The 16,383-nt window shown below is 38.1% G+C and overlaps 1 protein-coding gene across 7 annotated transcripts in view; it reads left to right on the forward strand.

Moving 5' to 3' along the window:
* The first annotated feature begins 9,266 nt into the window (after nucleotides 1-9,266).
* Nucleotides 9,267-16,383, forward strand: part of KDM5B (lysine demethylase 5B) — a 54,463-nt gene continuing 47,346 nt past the window's right edge. For 3 of the 7 annotated variants that reach the window (XM_014059300.2, XM_087720258.1, XM_014059301.2), the window contains exon 1: nucleotides 9,267-9,487. In XM_014059300.2, coding sequence (XP_013914775.2) covers nucleotides 9,350-9,487 — 138 coding nt within the window. In that variant the 5' untranslated portion in view covers nucleotides 9,267-9,349. The remainder of the gene's footprint in view (nucleotides 9,488-16,383) is intronic. The other 4 variants (XM_087720256.1, XM_087720257.1, XM_014059302.2 and 1 more) reach the window with 2 other exon arrangements.

The raw sequence follows: 16,383 nt of genomic DNA on the forward strand, positions 1-16,383 counted from the left end.
AGAGGTTAGAACTGGTAGGAACCCACCCCTGTTCCTCCGCTGCAAGATAAAGGTTCATAAAATGAATGGAAGACTGCAAAACTTATTCAACACCTTACTGTTTCCTATGCCACAAGATCTTCCTGTCCAATGGTAGCATCTTATTTTTTTCCTAAACCTGAGAACTCTGTAGACATAAAGTCAATGCTATTATTTAAAACTCCATAATACAATTATACCAGTTCAAGTGCAATCGTTTTACTTAGCTCACTCTTATTTGCAAATTCATGCATTTAAATATTTCATTAAAGTGACAAACTCTACTACAAAGAGGAAGACAATAATAAACACATATAAACAACTAAATAAGTATGATTCACTACTGACCTGATGAAAGTAGATTCACCTTAAGAAAGAACATGTTTTCTTGGCTTCTAAATACAATGCAGTCTATAGAAATATAGCCAGCTACAGGCTATATAGAAAAGAGGGTATAGTGGAATATATAGAAGATATAGTTCTCCTTGCTAGAGCTGGCAGACATAACAGTAAGAACAAAAGGCCAAAATATTCAGAGCACCATAATATGCTCAAAACAAACAATTGAAGAATCCTTAAGAGAATAATTTTGCATTCCTGTATTCCTTTTGTTAAGAACTTAATCTTTCTATTTAGAGTTATGTTTTGTCATGTCTTGTGTATTAATCATACTAATGCTTTAAAAGTTTGACCTCATATTCTTTTTCTCTATATAAATGGTTTAGGAAGTAAATTAACTCCTCAGGTTCAAGTGAAATTGTATATAATATTTTCAGGCAGGACTTAAGTGAATGGTAATGAAAAACTGCACAGAAAAAGAATTTCCGTCTCAACACTTAGAGTAAATATCTACTCCCAAATTTCTGCAGCCATGCCATAGCAACCCTCTTTTTCAAAAGCTGATAATTTAATACATTTTTCATTTGGATTCAGTAAAACCTTCTATTGCTGATGTAAAGCTATCAAGTTCTCAACCAAATCCTATACTTCTACCTGTAATATTAATATTAGGAGATGACAATCATTATCTTCCCTTGTAATTTTAGCAGATAAAGCTGCATTTCAAGGCATTAGAGCAACTTTATTGATAATATCACAAAATGTAATCTATATAGCATATTGCTGGCCAACCCCACTAAAAAATAAAACAACCCTCCCCCATCATCATCAAACCAACAGCAGGTAATTTGTATGAGAAATTAATGCAGCTTTCTATAGAAGTATAGAGTATAGAGTATAGAAGATGTCAAGAATATTTAATATGTTTACATTTTATTGCCAAACCAGAATAAGCATTTTGTAAAAATTACAAAGATAATAGAAAATTCTTTGGATTATATGACCAGAAAAATCAGTTCCCACTTTTAAAATCTTCAAAAAAAATAACCTATTAATCCAGGGGTGTCAAACTCGATTTAACTGAGGGACACATCAGGTATGTGTTTGACCTTGGGGGGCTGGAGTGGGTGTGGCCAGGGTGGGTGTGGTCAGCTTGATGTCATTCATGTCAGGGTGCTTGTGGTGGCCCGAGTGCTGTGCCAGCGAAAACAAGCTCCCAAGCTCCAGTTTCGGGTGCAACAGCATCCTACAACCTTTGCCAGAGAAAATGGAGCTCAGGAGAGCTGCATGCGGCCCTCACAAGCTCTGTTTTCAGGTGCAATGGCCTCCTGCAACCCTCTGCCTGTGAAAATAGAGCTTTGGAGAGCCACATGCGGCCCTTCCAAGCTCTGTTTTCACAGGCAGAGGCACCATGGGCCAGTCCTTTGCTGTTTCCAGGGTGGCCCTGCAGACCAGATCTAAGCTCCCCCGCAGGTCGGATCCAGCACCCAGGCTTTGAGTTTGACACCCCTGTATTAACCCTAAAAAGGAATGAAGAAGAGGTTACTTTGAAGGAAAAATGATTAGAGGAGAGAATAGAACAAAAATACAGATAATTTATTGCTGCATATGTATAGACACTGAAAACCTATGTTACAGTTTTCAAGGGCAAATATATTATTGATAGGCAATAGAACTAGTTGCCCAAATCCAAGTATGCTAAAACAAAAGAAAAGTCCATCTATGAGTGACTTATCACATTTCAGATATGACCCTTGCTGCTGCTGCAACAGTTTGTATATGTATTAGTAAATGAATGAATGAATAAAAACTTTATCCTGTCTCTAAACTTACTTTGATCATTTCCACATTAGTGACATACTTTTATTATTTTATTTTATTTTTATTTTTATTTTGAAAATTTAGTCACTGGGTAGCTTTTAAAACATAAAAATCCAAATATACAACAATAAAAATAATCCCAGTAAGACTTTTATCTTATTTTAATGTCATGTGCCATTTTTGAAGAAATATAAACCTTGTCCTCTTTACTGCTTTAGTGACACACTGATTGGCCAACCTTGTAAGGTGCTCTAAGTGAATATTGGACATTAGTTTTATGTTGTTCTGGCTTTTCTATTTCATGTTCTAAATTTTCACTGTGTAATGAAACAATGTCCTTGTACAGCACCATCTAGTGGGACCCACAATGCTCTGCATTGCAGAAGTGGTTCAAGAGGATTCGACTGGAGTAGGTGAGTGATGGTCCCAGGGCCCTGTAGTGTGAATTGTATTGGTTACCGTTATATAATTCCAATTCCAAAGGCTTTACATGTTCACCTTTAGTCTTATGTGGCTTGGGACCAGATTACCTGAGGGACTGTCTTTTTCCAAGAGTCTCTACCCATTCAATTTGATGTAGCAGACTGGGCATGATGCAGATTCTGTCAGCCAATGAGTGTCAGCTGGCAGAAATATTGGCCTTTCCTGCAATAGTCCCTGCTCTGTGGATTATCCTCCCCTCAGAAATTAGAATGGCCCAAACCCTGTCAGTCTTTCGTGAGGCTTTAAAAATCTGGTTGCATTCCCAAACGTGATAAGCTCCCCATTTCTTGGCTTTACTGTTAACTGACCACTCCTCAGTTGCTGTGTATATTTATTTTGGATGTTTTTTATTGTTTATTAAATGCAATTAAATTTTAATTGTTTTATACTTTTTGGAATTGAAAGCTGCCCAGAGTCCTTGACTGAATGGGTGGCTATAGAAAGTGGAACAACAACAACCACAAAATGTAAAATATTTATAGTTTAACCATACTCCTGCAAATAGTTTTTTCTTACTGACATACAGAACAGTTGCCACTATCATTTGCAGAAGATCTTGGGAATTAAATTAATTAATTTTATATTACTTTTGGAAAACATATAAAACAGGATTCATTCTCCAAGTATAGAAGTACATACAGCTAAAAACACCATCCAGAAATATTGAAGCAAAGAAATTCTGTTTAGGGTCTACTAGACAATGACATGTGCACTTGAAATTCTTTATCGATTAGGTATTATACTATACTGAATTAGGTTTTTGAAAGTTAAATATGTTAAAGTTATCTTAAACTATATCCCAAACAACTTGAATCTTTCAATTTATGAATAATTTTGGAAATACCAAATTCAGACTGTGGTTTTGTTAAAAATAAATTTGTATTTCAGTATTTACCATTGTTAACCACAGCTAATCAGTTTTTTGAAGTCACATGATACACAGAACCATGAATTAACCACACAGCCTGGGTTCAAGCAACATATATTCCAATGTGGTTGACTAGTTTGATGTTTGATATGTTACACAAATAAAGCTTTTGAACAGTCAGTGGGGAAGCTGGTAGATCACAAAGGTGGATCATGTGACCATTGGATGCTGTGACTGTGTGTGATTCACCTAATGACAGCAACTGGGATTGCTGCTGCATTAAGTGGTATGGTGGCATGACATCACACTTTATAACTGCTTCACTTAACAACAGAGTTGCAGAATTACCATAATTAAACCGGGACTACCTGTATGGGCTTAAGAGTCCATTATTAAGAGAGTGCGTTTTAATTATAAGGTTTTATGTTGGCTTAATACTTTACCATTATGCTTCATTGAGGAACAATTTTACGTGTGTACGCTTTTGACATTGACTGTTTCTTTTTCTTTTGGTTTATTGAAGTTGCAAAGTGAGAGCTGCTCCCCAACCTCAGTCAACCAACTTTCCCAGACATTTGCCAATCAACATTATTCATGGCAGCTGCAGTTTCAGATAAGCTAAGGGTACCAAGCTGAAGAAGACTATTTTTTAAAAAATACATTAAGCATCATTTTATTCTCTAAACCAAGAATTGAGAACTCCACATTAGTATTAGGCCTACTTTAATATATGTGCATTTCTGTCCTTAATGAGACTCCTTTTGTAGCTCCACCCGGCCCAGATATGCTTAAATAAGGACTATTAACTCTGTTTTTTCTATGGAATAGAAAATGTGGGGAAGATTCAACTATCTTTTAATCCAGGTCTTTCAAAGTTTTTTATCTACACTGCTTGGAATATATATATATATATATATATTTACTTAATCCAGAGAGAACACAGAGAGGGCAAAGGACATTAAATAAATGTGCAAATATTATCCTCATTATATTACACATATTGTATTGTACAATGTGGCGTTGCAGATTTTAGGGTCTGAAGGTAATGTTTCCTGCTTATTTCTTCTTATGCCCACTTTAGAATACGGTGAAAACTATTTCAGATGTAAAAGAATTAGTAAGTTTCCTATTGCTATTTCCTGCAACTTTTAATTGTTCACATGTCAATATGACTAATCTTTTGAGTATTTTTATATTTTAGCAACTTATGATTAGTGAGTTTTGTTTGTCATGTCTATGCATTAGCTTTTGTACTAGAAAGGACTAATATAAAATGAGAATTTGTTGCTAGACAGATTACTGTTGTTTTAAATTTTAAAAAATTCCATAGCTTCTCTGGAAGTGAGACTGACTTCCTTAGGCTGTATCAAAGCTTTAAGACCCCATTAGAATCACTGTCATTTGTGCATTGGATTGTGCCCACACCTTTGTACACTACTTCTTAACAATTGGGTCTTTTCTGTTTTTAATCAGTCTAAAATAAAACCACTCCCTGCTTCAACCCTGATAGTGGTTATTCCGGATGATCAGCTGCATAGGGAGTATACAAGGGAGTATACTGTCATTTTTCATAACTCATTAACTCTCGAGTATGGCAAGAGGGCAAAAAGGAGGAACCCTGCCATGCCCTGAACACTGGCATAAACCTCAAGCGCTTAAGATGTGTAAATTATAAATCCTGAATTCCGACGGCGCGGCACCAAAAAGGCCTGGGTTCACCAGCTGTTGCTACTTTGGGAAACTTACGATCGCATAGCTAGGAGCTGAGGTGCAAAAAGGGACTGGCTGGAAACGTCCCCCCACCCTCGCATCCCGCGATCTAAAACTTCGGATAAAAAGAGGGCGGCACCCAGACTGTGTCGACGGGGGAGGAGCAGATTGGGCCAAAAATACGGGAGCGAATACACGTGCGCTACGTGCAGCGCCTGCTGCTCCCCCGGGTCCTAGAGGGCAAGTCTCTTCCTCTTTCCCTACAGGTAGGGCTATATTCTCTGCAAGGTGCTTGGCCCATCCTTTTTTTGTTGGGTCAGTACCTGAGGATAGGATGGTGTCAGTCACAACACCTTCGGTAATACATGGCCTACATTTGTGGCTCTCCTGTTTTGTTTCCGCCTTCGTACAACAGGAGACCACTGGTAGATGCTGATGAAGGAGGGGTTTGGACTTCGTCCACGGGTCTGGCCCTATCCTGTTAGGTTGTACTTCCCTTTGATAATCTGACATCGGAGAGGATTGTCCTTTTGTTCTGCTAATCGTCTTCGAGTGGACCCAAATGACATCACCTCCATCGCCATCCATCCCGCCTTCACCGTATTTTGCCAGTAACAGAATAGAGTGGGGGTGGGGTTATAGCAGCATAAGCGTTTAGACGCCACGTACCACGTTGGTTAGTAAACTGATTTGGACAAAGCCCCAGGCTCCTGAGTTATAGGGTCGGGAATCTTATTTTAGATATCTCACACAATGTAGACTAGTAAGAGATCCCTGAGGTTTGTGTGAAACTGAATCAGAGGCATAGTCGTTCGGGAGGGGGGAGGGTAAGGATTAAAAATGATTGCATGTCAAGATTCGAAGGATTGCTGGGCAATATTGGGGGAGATGGTTTGAACTTTTGTTTATAAAGAAAACATCCCTCACCCCACCAAGTGCAAAACGATTAATGCCGGAAGTCTTCATATAACTTAACAACAGCGGGGAAGAGAGCTCAGGAAGAAACCTGTTTCTATAAAACTTTTTGGAATAAATCCAACATTCCAATCCTTTTCTTCTTTAAGAATTGTGCTAATGAGTAAGGCTTCAACATCGGTGGAATGAAGTAGGGAGAGAGAGACAATTCTTGACACGGTGAAAACACGAACCACTTTTGGAGAGCTAAAACTTGGTTAGAGTGAGTTCTGTCGGGTTTTAAGCGCATCCTGCAGAATATGGAGTGTTCAAAGCTGTATTGATATTGCGAGAAGCTTCATTGCCAGAAGGGAAAGTATGTTAAAAAGCGACAGTTCTCCGGTTGATTTTTTCCGTCTAGGAACTGGGCACATTTCACATAGTGTCCTATTAATCGCTGCTCAGAAGTAAATTAGACAGATTTAATTGGGGCTTGTTTCCAGGTAAGCGGGTGTATTACAGTCCCCGATGCTAGAGCTATAATCCTCCACATATATTTGCACATTTACTAGAAAATAAATATATCTTTCACCTTAGTAGAGGATTAAAGTAAACCCCTTTTTAATGATCGGTTTTTAATGATTACTTGGATCGTCCTCTCCAATCACTAGTTTCCATTGTCCTGGAGACTCCAGTGATCTGCCTATAGCCCGTACTGAAGAGCTTCGATTCTTCTATGCAGGCTTGAAAGCCACACATAGAGCAGCGCTCCAGTTTACACCCCCCGCCCCCCGTGCAGTGATTTACACTGGAAAAGAAGGCTTCCCCACTGCACAGCACCAGGCGCAGACAATGAAACAGCTCAGCCTCCCTCCCCTTATGACGTTTCCCAAGCTTTTGGCCTATCCGAGAGAATAGAGAGGCTCTTTAAAAAAAGAAGTGCCGACTGTGAGATGGCTGTCAGCTGTGAAAGATCGCTCCGCACATGTAAACATAGATCATAAAGGCGAAGGTGGATTAGAGAGTAGAGACCTATGTCCTTGCGTTCTCTGCGTGCAACTCATTAGCTTAGAGGTCTCGAGTGATCTTCCGTTGGAGGACCTCGAGCATGGCAACAATCCAATAATAGGTTTCTGGAACAAAGACAAATCCCAAAGTTTTATATAGCAAGCAGGCCTATATGAGGAAATTACTTAAGTTTATAAGAAGCTGATGCCTAGATATTTTTGTTCAAAATAATCTTAATATATAAAATTGCCCTTAAATTCTAAAAGAAGTCACACAGAGCTTTGGTATCTTTTTATAAAATTGCTGTATTCAGTTTACTTCTGGGAAAAAAAAACTAATAAATGAGTCTGCTTTGTGATAAAGTCCATGATTCTAAGGACATTTTCCTCTCTCCACCCCTTTAAAATAATATTGAAGCTTTTTTATCTGCACATTTTCGTCTCCTTCAATATTAGAATCTCAGTATTTTTGGAATCAATCTAAATATGTTATTTTGCACTTTTGGTTTATCATAGTAGATTTCATGGGCCAATATGTTTATAAGTAAGTCATTAAGAAAAACTGCAAAGTAAAACAATTACCAGAATCACTGAAGATGCATTATGCAATATTTTCAAGTCTTATTTGAAAAGAAATATCGCTGAATTCAGTAAACCGCCTTGCCAAACATGCAGAATACTGGATTAATAAAAACATAGATTTAAAACTACAATTATTGTAAGAGAAAATATGGGTTACCTTTTTTGGCCTCACCTCAATCTCCATTCTGAAACACAACTATAGACTATACAAAGAAATTAAAGTCCTTGCTGTGATACTGTTCAAAATATTAATGTAAAAAAAGCAGTTTTGAAAAAACTATTGATAGTTACATGTACTCCACCTTGTTGGAATGCTGCTTTTTCATAACGCCAAATTTTCTTTAAAGAGTTACGAATACATCAATCCCATCCCTTTTTGTGTGCATTGTTCTGTTGCATCAGACCAGTGTCTTTTTACTAAAAGGTATCTTTTTACTGAAAGTTTTATTAACAAAAAGATTTCACTAAAGTCAATGCCTTGCTCACTATCCTACTTATGACCATCTGAAACTTAAAAATGGCTAATCAGTTCAACAACAGCATAATAAATCAAATGTAGTTTTCGATGGCATTTCCTCATCTCAGGGCTGGTGGAGAGGAGGCAAATGAATTATTGTATTTGGACTGAAAGATCAGAGGGGTGTGTGTGCCAGAAAATTGCTTTTAAAGTGAAAAATATGAGATTTTGGCAGGAGGCTTATTTTGTTTTCATGAGTAGTGTTTTCTTATTATATCTATCTAGAGAACCACAGTAACTCAAAGATACAAAATGGCCTTATTCCGACCAAAATATCTTCTATGATTAATTTTATACCTATGTCTCTGTGTGTGTGTGTGTGAAAGAGAGAGAGAGAGATAACAGGACAGGCATAAATTAAAGCTACAGGTAAAGTATGGAATGAATCTCTTGTAAACATGGCTGCAAGTTTGTGCACCCAGGCCAAGCAAGACACACCCGTTTTCTAAAGCAATTTCAGTCCCAGCAATTTAAGCCAAGGGCCTAGTCTTCATAGTCCCATGTATCCTCGACTGGTGGTGTATGTATTTATACCAACTAAAGTTAACTACATTTATTTAGCAGAAACTGGCTTGACTAAACCCGTTCGAACAATGGGGGACTGCTCGCCATTGGGCCTTTAAGCCCGGCCCTCGTTTCCAATTCGTCGCCGTGGGAGCCACAGTACCGAGGCCGAGAGCTTTTCTTCGCGTCAACCTGCGATCCTTCGGGCTCAGTAGGCCCTAAACTCCCGTCAGAGTAGCCGGGGGAAGAGACCTTCTGCAAGTGGGAGCATACTAGAGTCCCATTTTCTGTTAACTGCTTTGGATGAGTCGTATCCCGGCCCACAAACAAAGGGGTGAGGAGGAGGAGGGCTTGGCACCCCATGTGGTGAGAACGAACTAACGCCAGCCCCGAAGAAAAAGCAGCGGCGTGTGCGTGTATATGGGGGGGGGGGAGCACTTTTCATAGAGCGTCCTCATCCGCGGACTCTTTTTCCTCCTCCCTCCCTTTTGAGCGGAGGCACACCGTCCATTCTAGAGGTGTTCAGCGACGCTTTGGCTGTTGGGGGATTGTTCGGAACGGTTGACCGAGTCGGAGGTGCCCGTCCTGCCGGCCATCTAGCTGGCCATGGCCGAGTTCCTGCCGCCGCCAGAGTGCCCTGTTTTCGAGCCCACCTGGGAAGAATTCGCGGACCCCTTCGGCTTTATCCACAAGATCCGGCCCATTGCCGAGCGGACCGGGATCTGCAAGGTGCGGCCACCCCCGGTGAGTAAACCTTGGCGGCGGGAGAGGGTCGATCGCTTCCCCCCCATTCCAACCAGGCATTGAAAGGGGGCGCTTTGAAGCCGTACGTGGAAATAGGCGGGGGGAGGCACTCGTCCCCCGGGCCACTCGCCCCCTTTCGACGCGCTCCTCCCGGGACCCCGACTACCTCCCGTCTTCCGAACTCACTTGCCGGGCGTCCCCCCTCCGTGCCTGCTCCGAAACTTTCCCCCAACTCCCCCTTTCTTCCTCCTCTCACGAAGCTTCCACTCCTCCCGTCGTCCCACGTCCGCATCGCTAGTGGGGAAAGTGCGCCCTTCCCCAAGAGGGATCCCCAGCTACCCATCTGTTCAGGGTCGCCGGTGGGGCTCGAGGCTTTCCTGCGTGGGGGGCTGGCGAGGAGGGGAACAACGGAGCGGGAGGGGGAGCCGCTTCCTCGCCTCGCCATCATCCTAAGGAGATCCGGTAACCTAAAAATGCTTTGTGTGCTTCAGGTCGACTTGTTTTTGTAACTCCCCCCCCCCACCTCCACCGAGCGCAGAGGAGAGAGAGTGGGGTGCCGCTTGGCCGTCCTTGCAAGCAAAGCGGGCTTCGAGGCTCGGTTCCCCCGTGGGAGACCCATAAATATGGCTGCCGGCGAGCTTCCCCATCGCTCTCGCTTCGGTCCCCGACTCCACTCGAGGAACTCTGTTCACTCGCAACCCTCTGCGGGTCCGAATAAAGTTGCCTTGCGAGGTCCAACCGACGATGTGGGAAACACACGCGCGCACACACACAAAGCTTACTTTCGTTAGCGTTTCTCCCCCCCCCCCTCCTGTATTCTCACGCACGAAACAATTCTTAAGCTGCTGCGTTTTTTAGATCAAAAGGGCGAAGTTATCTCCGTGTTGTTTTTGAAGGGCCTTCTCTGGATGACTTCTCGGAGGGTCGCTAGTGGGCAGTGCCTTTAAAGAGCAGTGGAAGCTTTTGTTTCTACCCAAGAAGAGCTAACAACCGTAGGCATCATGGGGGCAGCAGCTTTATGTTTTCAACTTCATAAAGGGTTTTAAAAACTTCCCTGCATGACTAGATTTATGGTTTCTTCTTGCAGGAACGTGTATGCTAGATGTTTTTTTTGTTTTTGTTTCAAACAAATGTGGAGCTCTGTAAGGCAGTAGTCTCAGAAGAAATGGTATAGCTTATAAAGAGGCAGCCAGCCAGTTCATAAAGTTGGATATTTTGAAAGTAGTTTTGTGTCTAGTCAGGTACTTTGTCAAAGTTTAAGCTGTGTCAAATTCTTAAAATTACACTGCTGCTTTCAATATAAATACTTTGAGCAATCATTGTGTAAAGACCTAAATGAGACAGCTGCTTGGGGTGTTGCCCTCCATGTTGGCATTGTGGTTGAGCTAAAGCTGAAGATTTCCTTGTTTCCCTCTTTTCTGTGCCTATAAAAATAATTCTGTGGCCATTCAGGACCCCCCTGTCTTGATTTTAATAAAAATATCCACATTTTAAAGTTGAAAATAAACATATTGCATTGGAGTTTGGAGAAATCATTTCTTTTAGAATCCTAGGCAGACATGGCCACCATTTTAGAGTGCAATACATAGTGGGAAGGGTGATAAGTCTCCATCATTAAAAATATTATCAGGCACTACAGCAGGCTGCAAGAGAATAATTTTGAGTAAAATAGCCTGTTAATTATTCATTATTGTTACTGGTTGTGGCTTTATTACTACAGTTACTTGAATTTGATGAAAAAGATTAATTATGGATCAGAAGGAAGTATCTGAAAAATCACATGTTTGGTTCTTAAAAGGAGAGTTACCTATTCCTTCCAATAAAAATATCTTCATTTATGAGACCAAATGGGCTCAGGCAGCATTCGTTATAGTGAGGGGTCCTTAAAAGCATTTAATTTGGAAATTAAGACATTTTGATGGTTAGAAGTTCTATTAAAACTTTATCCATGTTCTGTTTTGGATACATTTGAAAATAACTTTTAGTTTTAATTACTGTGGTTAACATAACTGGAGAAAGTGGTATGCAGGACTTCTCTTCTGCTAATTAAAAAGTACTCATCTTTGTTCCAGTCAGTGAGCCACTTATTTCAATAAAGTTTATTGTAGGATAGCACTTACATGTTTATTGTAAGTGGGATAGCACTTACATGTTCTAATTTAAAAAATATATGAAAGATAATATATATTTTGTAGATTCTCTAAATTACTTTTTCCATATTTAAATTTATTACATTTCTATATTTAAGATTGTAGTGCAAGCCTTTATTATGTCTTAAAATCACTTTAAATTCTACTGTTTGGGGGCAGATTTGTACATTTTTGTGAGATACAGTTCAAAAACTGGGATGACCAAATGGCAGCTGAATTACTGTTACCTGGGAGTTTTGTCAATTAAAGCAAGAGTTTTAAAATAAAATCTAATCTGTTTTAGAAAATGGGCTGAAAATAAGTGAGACATATCTTTCATATAAATTGGTGCAGTATTGTGGAAAAATAAAACTAATTTGGTTTTTTAAAGGTATTTTTCAAGAAGAAAAAAAACTATTTTCCATGCCTGGTCCCTGAATTTGTTATCTCACACTGTCAAAGAACATGTGTTCTACATTTGAAACTCTTTTTATAAATAATACCACTTTTATAATAAAGCCTAGTTGTGTATAACAGAGGTCACACTGGACAACACACCTGGTTTGTGGATCAGTGTATGGAATATAATGTGTACCCCGATTACATAGCCACATCTGCTTTGATGCATTTATTGCTGATACTTAAAATAAACAAAATGCATATTTTTTCTGGACTTGGCATCAATTGTTCTAGAAAGGGACTATATCATTTTGAAGAGGCACACTAACCTTATGTGCATAAGTAGCTTTCCTTAATGTGTAGAAAAGGCTAAAATTACATTTATCTGTCCTGAATGTTTGTGTGGATCCCTATTCTTGACTATTATTTTTTAATAATATAATCTAATAGAAAAATTAAAAGTATGCTGACATAAATTAAATGTAATTTTCCTGCAGCCTAAGAAGAAAACCTCTCCAGCAAGGTGGCGTACGTTCCTATGATGTGGAAAATGTGCCCATGAATTTTTGTGAATCCAGATAATGATTCAGTATTTCAATCTGGTCCATTTGTTGTTTAAAATAACAATCTAGTGTCTGTTTCTCTCCTCCTTGTTATTGAAAACTTCTTTTGTATCAAATTTAAATTCCTGATGTTAGAGGTTATAATCCCAAATGCCACATTATTTAATGATCAGTAAAGTTAGCTGATCCTAACTCTCACAGAATTTATATGATTATACAGACTTTAGACTTGTTGAAATAATTGTAAGTACATTGATTTAAGTAAATGTTTATACGTTGGATAGCATATGTACATTTAAGAAACATTTATGTACTATGGACTTGGGTAAATTATACACTATTTAACGCACTGAATCTGCTGCAGAATGCAAATTTTTAGAGAAATATCCCATCTAAAATGTTCAGGGAAAATGGTCCTTTTATTTTCATGAACAGTATATACCAATGATGATGAACCTATGGCACACATGCCAGAGGTGGCATATAGAGCCCTCTCTGCTGGCACGCGTGCCGTTGCCCCAGGTCAGATCTCTGTAGTGTTTCTTTTGTGAACTTCTGTTTCCCTGCAAACGATGATGAAAAAAAAAGATCTTACCTCTTGCTGCGCTGCTGGTGTTGGGATGACCTGCCTCTCACTGGCTAGTTGGTCTTTGGGTCTCTGCTGCGCATGCATACATGCCCATGCATGTGCACATTAATACGTGTGCACGCATGCACATGTAGGAGTACCTTTCAGTTTGGGCATGTGCATGCACACAGTTTGGGCACTCAGGAAGGTTCGCCATCACTGGTATATACATTCATTAACAGAAAATACTATTTTCTGGCTAAGAAGCAGATACCATTCAAAACTGGGAATTCTTTTCTACCTTCTGCTTTTAAAATTAACAAAGTTCTCATTTGTAGTATTAGACCTTTATCATTCATATTCACTTAGAGGTTATTTTAGACATTAAAATATTGAACATTATACATTTAGACAAACTGGGAGCTATTTTATTTTAATATTTATATTTATTAGAACTGCAATTCCTTTTTCAAAATGCTAGACAACAAAGTTTTCAAAATAAAAATCTCAGATATTTTGCACTTAATAAACAGTGTGTGTCTATGCACTAGAGCATTAAATTATATTAATTCCTGAAATGAGATTTTCAGTTATAACAATTGATTACAAACCCTATTTTATTGAGTCCTATTGAGATTATTTTCCTGAAGTTTCTTAATTTTTCTGATGATACCTGTCTCCCATATTTCTATTTAGGACAGGTTTCCATATGTTGCCTTTTAGATGTGTGGCTTTCAATTCCCAGAATTTCCTAACATAGTCATTGGTGAATATTCTGAGAATTAGGATCTTAAATTACTACATCCAGGATTATGTGTTAAATAGGATACTTGCTCATCTACATTGTAGCATTCAGTTAGTCAAATTGTGATTAATAAAGATCTAAATCTTGAATTAAAGCAGGTGTAGGAAGCTTGTGAATCAAGTAATTCTGGTTAGCTGTAACCAATTATATTCTGATGACATTGCAAAAACAAAAACCACGGCTGTTTAGTGGAGTTATTTGCACCATATTTGATCATCTGATTTGAGCAGAGTTGATAGAAAAGTTATACATAGATCAAATTTAAACAATTATGTCATTAACATAAAATCAATTTCCAAAAATGGCAAATATGTACTATACTTTCCAGAATTCCATATAAAGAGCTGCTTTCTGCTGGCTTCTGCATCATAAATGCTAATTAAAGAGCAGTTGTTAAGTTAAATGGGAGGGATGATGGTTTCTGTAGAATTCTGCCCAGGTGGTAAATGAATCCTTACTTCCAATCTTGAAACGTTTTACAATTCTTATGAAATAAATTAAATTGGAAAGCTGTTTTTGTGAACCATTTAATGTGTTAAATGTTGCTTTAGATGTGTTATCCTTTATCCTCTTAATATTTAGAAAATATGGCGGTGAATTTTAGTATGTGCTGACCCAGATGTTTTTCTCTGATGTTTTGAGAGTTATTTCTCTCATAAGTTTATTATTATTTACTTCAGTTCACTTTCAAGCTCATTTCTGCCATAGTTCTCTATACATTGTTGAACAGTTTTATAGTTCATGAAATGTGAATTAATTGCTCATTGTCATTTTTTAAAAAATCAATTATTTCTCATTTACATAACATCTAATTTCAGAAGTGATAGGATACTTCATTTATCACTAGATAAATTTTCTTCACTATGAAAAAGATGGAAAATTTCCTACTGCAAGTTAAGTCCAGAAGTTGTCACTGAAAACACCAGATCCAGATTATAAATCATGAAGTGACAAAATATTATTCTTAGATTATGGTTGAAAAAAATATGGTGGAGAAACCATAGTTATTGATAATGAGGGTAATGAAAGCTTTAAATTTCTCTTTGGTATGAAGAAGAGGGAAGTGCATAAACCCAGCATATGCCACTTAATTCATGTAACAACCTATAATGGATGAGCTGTTACTTTATCTGAATTGCCCTGGTTCTATCCCATCTGCTGACAAGTACATGAATCTTGTTTCATAGCTGAATGAGTCTCAATATCATTTGCCTCACTGTATTTTATTAGTCTTAAGATATTAAAATATTTTAATCTTTATAATATTAAAATATTCTTAAAAGTAAGAATAATCTTCATTTCTTGATGTGACAACACATGTATTGCTTACCATCTTTTTAAGAAAATGAAATCTTTGTGTTATATCAAGATGATAACTAAACTCTAATCTAGATAAACTGACCAAAACGCTTGTGAAAAGGTAGTTTAGTGTTATCATTAAAATTAGGGTAAGCATCTGATGCTAAGGTGATCTGCATTGTCGATTCCATTATTTCTGGGGCAGGAATACAATGCTGCTTTCATCAATCTGATCTCCTTCTTCCCCAGTGAATGGATCCAGTCATTCCATTATTCCTTGATTAAAAATCCATTCCCATTTCTATTCCAGATCCCCTTCCTCACTACCATTTCTCTCAGTGACCGGAATTTGATTGTTTGATTCCTCAAGAAAATCTGTAATTCCTGCTAAAGAGATTGTTACACCATTATGTCATTCATTCAGAATCCTTTAAGCAAATATCCTATTTGCAGTTCTGGTGAAGCCATATATAGACTGTATGATGGTTTGGGTCTGAGCTGTAAACTTTTCTGTACAATTTATTCAGAGGTAGTATTTTTCCTTTTCAGCAATCTAGAAGATAATTTTGCAAACAGTGACAATTCTTGAAAGTCTTTTCTGATTATATTAATGCTCTTAGTTTGCCTTTCCCTTACTGTAGTGAGAAGACGATAATTTTATGTATTGCTTCATCTACATCATATTAAAGTTTGGAAGTCCAATATTCCCTGAAGGAAAATATCTATATTGTCTTTCATAATATAAGATTACATGTTCTACTGTTGCCTTTAACAAATATAAACCAACCTGATGCTTTTTGTGAATTAAGACATGCTGAAGCATGCCTAATTTATGATGAAGTAGAGAGCATCTAGTGAAGGCATCTAAAGCTGTGAGGACAGCCTGGAGTCATGTATTGCATACATTAATAAACTTGGTGTACATTCAAGCCTTAAAATTCAAGGATAGAAAAATAAATATGAATCAGTAAGTACAGTACAACCTGTGATATTGTACTGTATTGGATTTAGCATTATTACATAATGAACCACGTTAGTTTTTGTATGCAAAGGAACAAATAATACTTAAATTGGTGAATGCTTATAATGATTTGTCAGTAGTGAAGCAATCTATTGTTTCAGAAAAAGGTTAC

The sequence above is a fragment of the Thamnophis sirtalis genome, unplaced genomic scaffold (genome assembly GCF_051295495.1).
Source record: "Thamnophis sirtalis isolate CommonGarterSnake01/CBP01778 unplaced genomic scaffold, rThaSir2_p1.2 scaffold_7, whole genome shotgun sequence".
Classification (NCBI taxonomy): Eukaryota; Metazoa; Chordata; class Lepidosauria; order Squamata; family Natricidae; genus Thamnophis; species Thamnophis sirtalis.